Raw genomic sequence first — 6,000 nt, forward strand, 5'->3', positions numbered from 1 at the left:
CAGAAAGCTGAAATGTCAGGACGCATTACAGGCAGAAACGGAGAGCATCATGGGTATATGTGGGAACACAGTAAGTGATGTAACGGCTGTGTAGGCTGGTGAAATAAGGAGCAGCACTGGCTCTTGTGTAGACAGGGAACGAGGACTGAGTGCACACATTTCCCCTCTCGATGGGCTGAGCAGCTCCAGTAGCAGTGAGTCCATGGTGTGTGCTGCCCCCTGTTGAGCAGATGACGGAACTACCAACTGAAGCTGGAAGTAGGAGAGGCTCCTCAGGGTCCCATCTGAAGCTCTTCTTTGTCCCAACCTGTCTGTGTGTGGATGGAGTCTGCTGCTCCACTCTGACCGGCACACTGGACAGAGGAGAAGCTCTGGAGGTCCGAGCAGAGGGACTGTCTCTCTTCAGGAGGGACTCAATGGAGAAAGGACTGCTGAACTTCACCTCACATCTGATCTGAACAGCTCTGCAGGCTGCAGGTTCAGGGGAGTGCAGAGCTGAGCAGTTCTCTGACGGTCTGCTCGTGTTCTCTGTTTCCACTTTAGATTCCAACTCAGGGAAGAGCTGCAGGATTCCTTTGAAGTGACGACGCGCCATCTTTGCTGTGATCAGACTGGGGTCCAGTTTCCAGTAGTTTCTCTTACTGTCCAGTGAATTAGGAACCACGGGAATCTGAAATATACAGAAAAAAGGTTATAGAGACAGATTTCATGTTGTTTATTAAAATAATTAAAATGAAATTTGAAATATCCATAGCTATGAATTCGAAACTTACCTTTACAAAACATTTGTGAGTTGATAAACAAACTCTAAGGTTGTTCTCAAAAGATTTTCTGTCCTCATAGATTAATGGTGTCAGCCTGTCCATCAACTATAAAAGAAAATCAGGTGGAAATTAAGTTTTTGAAATGACAATCTGTGTTTCATACCAAAGTATTCATACCAAAGGTGTTTTATACAATAGCATTCTTTAAAAGTTATTGTCAAATGCCTGGACTCTTTCTTACCTGAGTAAAAGTGAGCATCTTGCCTGGAGCGTCTTGGAGGACGACAGCGATCTTAGCCAGGTAGGTGGTGCTCTTCCTGAACAGACCTCTCTGAGAGCTGCTGGCTGGAACAAAGGGAGGCAGCTGACCTCCAAACTTCTCAGTCCTGTTCTGCATCTTGTTTGTTGGAGAATCAGAGGAGTTAGGTCCCATGCAGACACTAGTGTGTTCACAACCTCACTGAGAGCACATGTGGACCTGAAGTGGTCAGCTCTGGATTTAAGTCCTGTTGGGACAATAAGACATTAGAGGGTGTGCACTGCAGGTTAATGGGGACCTTTTGATAAGTAGATGAGCCGTTACTGCTGGAGGTGGAGCCAGTGATCACCAAAAAAGTATATTTCCTAACATTCATCAGAATGTACTTTGTTCACAATATCATTTACTCACTAAAAATTGAATTACACAAAGTTCATATAAGTTCCTCATATAATGTATTTATTTATTTGTATATACTGATATTCAAACCTGTGTAACATCAAGGTGCTGATCTGTTTTTGATTCAGTCCATTACAGAGTCACTGTCATTCAATGTCATTGTGAAAAAAGGTCTCACTCCATTCTCTCATTCTGTAACATATATATGAAAAAAGACAACAATATAAATGTGTACATGTCTATGTCTTTTTTTTTTCTAGTTTTTGACCAATAGGTTTGCTAAATAATAGATAACCATCCTCTCACTCTACTGGTTAGTCTAACATAATAAAGGTGTGCAAGCTACTGCTGACAATGATGAGGACCTTTGTTGCTCATTTTAAATACATTTTGACATGTGCAGTTAAGGGTATTTTAAATTTGCACAAAAAAGACACCATAGTCCTACCTTGCATTGAGCCCTTCACAATATTAATTAAGCACAGTATCTGTTATACATCCAAAGAGCAACTGTATATGATTACCAGAAAGTAATCAATTAGATTTTGAAAATGGATAAAAACACTCCAAGAATTTGCCAAGTAAACACTTATATTTCCCCAAATTTGTACAGTTTTTCAAACAAGCTGGGGGTCCGATTAGGTGTAGAAGCTAACAAATATCATAATTAAGATTATGAGGACTTAAAACAGACTCATCGCAGAAAGACTCTTCTTCAGTATCCTCACACATTTGTAGGTTTAGTTAAGCTGACTGTAGGTTCTGGATTTGGTCATTCTTTATTGACGTCTTAAACAGTCTAATATTGATGTTTTTGATAATTAAAAAAACCCCACTGCAATATTTTAAAACTTTTATTCATAGACGAAGATTTTACCTTATCAAGCAACATTTTCTTTTTCTCTAATGTTGTGTACATAGATGATTTAAATAAACACAAATTTAGTGGATTAAACTACTGTGCCCCTTCACAAAGAAGCACATTGCTCTCACAGACAACGGCTGTAATAAGTACTGGAATGTAACAGTTTAAATGGCTGAACACATCAAACATAATGATTGTGAGTGGGATGTAAGTCTTTGGTTGCATTCCAGTGGTTTGCACCTCATCTCTGCTTCATTCATATTCAGTTCAACTGACCAAACAGACGACTGGAGTTTTCCACTAACGCACAGTAAAAACATTTTAAAGTATTGTAAAACATTGTACATTTTCAGTTTCAAGATAACAGTGCATCCGTTTATTTCTTCCATGGCAATAATACACTAAATGGATTGAACAAAAAATGTTTACTGAACTTATATTAGAAATTATTTTATTATTATTATATTAGACTTTATAGCTCTGGAAATAAAAATGTCACCAGCTAAGGAAATAATAAAATTATCCCTTTTCATTACTAGACAAATAAATTACTCATAAAAAAAGAATAATCAGAATCCAGCTGTGAAGTGAATAGCATCTCTTTAATTAATACGAGGCCTTTGTTGATTTCTAAGGGGAATAGAAACTATGCACATTGAGTCTTCTTTTGGGAGATACTTTTATTTCAGGAACAGGACCGCACCTCAAACACACCTCACTCCTGTCATACATCTATAACGTCTTCCAGTCCTGCAAACCAGTTTGTTCTTGTTTTTTGTGCCCCACCCTCTGTGCATCTTCTCTGTCTCACCTCATAGCATCTGTCACTGGTCCCCTGGGAGCCACAATGCAGCCTTTCACATCCGCCAGTCACCACTCATATGTTTCATATTCAATACACACTTTCTTTTCATCTTGTTTGATGATGTGGTCCTCATCTGTGAATCACCTTTGTGGTCTGGGTCAGTCAATGTCTATCAACATTCCTAAAGTAGACTTTATATTTCCATTCATCTGGCAACTTTCCTTAGTAACACCTGGAACCCCCTAAAATCTGGACTGGCCAATGTTCAGCAATGTAACCCAGAGCAGCTGAGTAACTCTACTTCAATCAAAGACAAGTGATATCAGCTGGACTTGTTTTTTGTCAAAATGGAAACCTGCAGGCTCAGGCCTCCATCAGAGCCAATCTCTAGATCTGTTTTTAGAGCTTTCAGCACAGGTAATGTGTTTATGCATCTGAATGAGGATCACTGATGTAAATTACCTGTGTCATTATGTGGAACAAAGGGCAATAGGTTTACTTTAAAGCAGTGATGTGCAAACTGCTGGAATGTGATTAGATTGCTCATTGGAATGTCAGTGTCCCTCAGCTGTGTATTGTGGAATATCAGCACTTGAAAGGCTGAAAAAACACATGTGTATATACACAAAATGTGACAGGGAACCTTGTAGCTTCAAGTTTATGTTAAAATGACTGATGTTAAAAAGGCCACAGCATCAAATATAAGGAACAACCCACACCTGCAGATAGCTGAGAATCAATAAGCTAAAGTTTGTCTTTTGCTCCACTGAAAACAACTTCAATGTGAGTGCTGCACATCTCACCATAAACATTATTGTGAGTTCACTTGAAAGATTATTCAAAAGTTTACTACTAAAATATTAGCTAAAGCTGAGAAGTTATCAATGTAAATCATTGTTAAAGTTAGGTTTTAAGAATTTGTTTAGATAATGTCTTTAAAAGTTGACTATACTGCTTATTTGTTCATTTGTATAGTAAATTGGTCCTCACTTGTACATTGCTTTGGACAAAACGTATATATTAATATATTTAATGTATATGTTCTAATACAAACGTGTGTCAAATTGAGTGTGTATGCAATGTTAGACTTGTATAACCTTAATGAAAGTTCAGATATAAAGTCTCACAATTTAACTGCTAATGAGCGAAGAGGCAGATCAGGCTCTCAGAACATCCATATAGACATGATGATGGCCTTTTTGGAAAAGTACTTTTTTGGTGATCACTGGCTCCACCTCCAGCAGTAACAGCTCATCTACTTATCAAAAGGTCCCCATTAACCTGCAGTGCACACCCTCTAATGTCTTATTGTCCCAACAGGACTTAAATCCAGAGCTGACCACTTCAGGTCCACATGTGCTCTCAGTGAGGTTGTGAACACACTAGTGTCTGCATGGGACCTAACTCCTCTGATTCTCCAACAAACAAGATGCAGAACAGGACTGAGAAGTTTGGAGGTCAGCTGCCTCCCTTTGTTCCAGCCAGCAGCTCTCAGAGAGGTCTGTTCAGGAAGAGCACCACCTACCTGGCTAAGATCGCTGTCGTCCTCCAAGACGCTCCAGGCAAGATGCTCACTTTTACTCAGGTAAGAAACAATGACTGACAAGAATAATGTTTTATGAAACCCAGACTTTCATTTCAAAAACTTAATTTCCACCTGATGTTTTTCAGTTGATGGACAGACTGGCCCCATTAATCTACGAAGACAGAAAATCTTTTGAAAACAACATCAGAGTTTGTTTATCAACTCACAAATGTTTTGTAAAGGTAAGTTTCGAATTCATAGCTATGGATATTTCAAATTTCATTTTAATTATTTTAATAAACAACATGAAATCTGTCTCTATAACCTTTTTCTGTATATTTCAGATTCCCGTGGTTCCTAATTCACTGGACAGTAAGAGAAACTACTGGAAACTGGACCCCAGTCTGATCACAGCAAAGATGGCGCGTCGTCACTTCAAAGGAATCCTGCAGCTCTTCCCTGAGTTGGAATCTAAAGTGGAAACAGAGAACACGAGCAGACCGTCAGAGAACTGCTCAGCTCTGCACTCCCCTGAACCTGCAGCCTGCAGAGCTGTTCAGATCAGATGTGAGGTGAAGTTCAGCAGTCCTTTCTCCATTGAGTCCCTCCTGAAGAGAGACAGTCCCTCTGCTCGGACCTCCAGAGCTTCTCCTCTGTCCAGTGTGCCGGTCAGAGTGGAGCAGCAGACTCCATCCACACACAGACAGGTTGGGACAAAGAAGAGCTTCAGATGGGACCCTGAGGAGCGTTTCCTCCTTCCAGCACCAGCTGGAAGCTCCCTCACCTGCTCAACAGGGGGCAGCACACACCATGGACTCACTGCTACTGGAGCTGCTCAGCCCATCGAGAGGGGAAATGTGTGCACTCAGTCCTCGTTCCCTGTCTACACAAGAGCCAGTGCTGCTCCTTATTTCACCAGCCCAGACACACGTTACATCACTTACTCTGTACCCACATTTACCCATGATGCTCTCCGGTTCCGTATGTAAAAGTATTTTTACTACTTCTGAGTTGCACTTTTATATGTTATATGTTTTTGAGTGGACCATACACCCCAGAGAGATTTCTCCTTTATATCAGACACACTTTTAAACCACACAAGGCACATAAATGGTCTCATGTGTGTCACTTTGTGTCATATGTTTATTTTATTTGTGGCTGTATTTTGTCGGCAGAAAACTCAGGGTTTAAAATCACCTGAAGCTCTACCTGATAAGCTGTGTGTAATATGGCTTCTGGGGTATTTTGTGAATTTTTTAACATTGTTTCTTATGTGTTTGATGTCAGCATCTGACCAAAGGAGGGCAGCATAGTATTTCAAGGTTTATCTTGAAATACGTCAAGACACACTCTTGTATCAAACAGATGATTAAAGATTTTTCT

At 40.0% G+C, this 6,000-nt stretch overlaps 2 protein-coding genes across 9 annotated transcripts; one reads left to right on the top strand and one right to left on the bottom strand.

Moving 5' to 3' along the window:
• Positions 1-2: 2 nt before the first annotated feature.
• LOC129097444 (forkhead box protein Q1-like) lies at positions 3-3,255 on the bottom strand. Of its 3 annotated transcripts, none has more exons than XM_054606306.1 (4): positions 3,237-3,255; positions 1,006-1,270; positions 774-869; positions 3-670 (listed from the first exon to the last, which is right to left on the bottom strand). In XM_054606306.1, exons 2-4 carry the CDS (start codon positions 1,195-1,197, stop codon positions 26-28), a joined length of 933 nt encoding a protein of 310 aa, XP_054462281.1. In that variant the 5' UTR covers positions 1,198-1,270; positions 3,237-3,255; the 3' UTR covers positions 3-25. The 3 variants fall into 3 exon arrangements, with proteins under 3 accessions (XP_054462281.1, XP_054462280.1, XP_054462279.1); XM_054606305.1 differs by lacking the exon at positions 3,237-3,255 and adding an exon at positions 3,099-3,226; XM_054606304.1 differs by lacking the exon at positions 3,237-3,255 and adding an exon at positions 1,513-1,564.
• A 145-nt stretch (positions 3,256-3,400) lies between these two features.
• On the top strand, positions 3,401-6,000 carry si:rp71-45k5.2 (uncharacterized protein LOC560783 homolog). Of its 6 annotated transcripts, none has more exons than XM_054606301.1 (4): positions 3,401-3,509; positions 4,522-4,677; positions 4,764-4,859; positions 4,962-6,000. In XM_054606301.1, the coding sequence occupies exons 2-4, from the start codon at positions 4,522-4,524 to the stop codon at positions 5,604-5,606; spliced, it is 897 nt and encodes a 298-aa protein (XP_054462276.1). In that variant the 5' UTR covers positions 3,401-3,509; the 3' UTR covers positions 5,607-6,000. The 6 variants fall into 6 exon arrangements, with proteins under 6 accessions (XP_054462276.1, XP_054462273.1, XP_054462275.1 ...); XM_054606298.1 differs by having other exon boundaries at positions 3,405-3,509; positions 4,413-4,677; XM_054606300.1 differs by lacking the exon at positions 3,401-3,509 and adding an exon at positions 3,531-3,908 and having other exon boundaries at positions 4,413-4,677.

Source organism: Anoplopoma fimbria, chromosome 10 (assembly GCF_027596085.1).
Source record: "Anoplopoma fimbria isolate UVic2021 breed Golden Eagle Sablefish chromosome 10, Afim_UVic_2022, whole genome shotgun sequence".
In the NCBI taxonomy this organism is placed as follows: Eukaryota; Metazoa; Chordata; class Actinopteri; order Perciformes; family Anoplopomatidae; genus Anoplopoma; species Anoplopoma fimbria.

What these genes read in the sequence shown, in the direction of transcription:
- si:rp71-45k5.2 (XM_054606298.1), top strand. Translation starts at nt 4,486, where the DNA reads ATGGGACCTAACTCCTCTGATTCTCCAACAAACAAGATGCAGAACAGG. An exon ending in AGATGCTCACTTTTACTCAG is followed by an intron (nt 4,678 to 4,763) that starts GTAAGAAACAAT and finishes GATGTTTTTCAG; the next exon opens with TTGATGGACAGACTGGCCCC. An exon ending in CTCACAAATGTTTTGTAAAG is followed by an intron (nt 4,860 to 4,961) that starts GTAAGTTTCGAA and finishes TGTATATTTCAG; the next exon opens with ATTCCCGTGGTTCCTAATTC.
- LOC129097444 (XM_054606306.1), bottom strand. Translation starts at nt 1,197, where the DNA reads ATGGGACCTAACTCCTCTGATTCTCCAACAAACAAGATGCAGAACAGG. An exon ending in AGATGCTCACTTTTACTCAG is followed by an intron (nt 870 to 1,005) that starts GTAAGAAAGAGT and finishes TTTCTTTTATAG; the next exon opens with TTGATGGACAGGCTGACACC. An exon ending in CTCACAAATGTTTTGTAAAG is followed by an intron (nt 671 to 773) that starts GTAAGTTTCGAA and finishes TGTATATTTCAG; the next exon opens with ATTCCCGTGGTTCCTAATTC.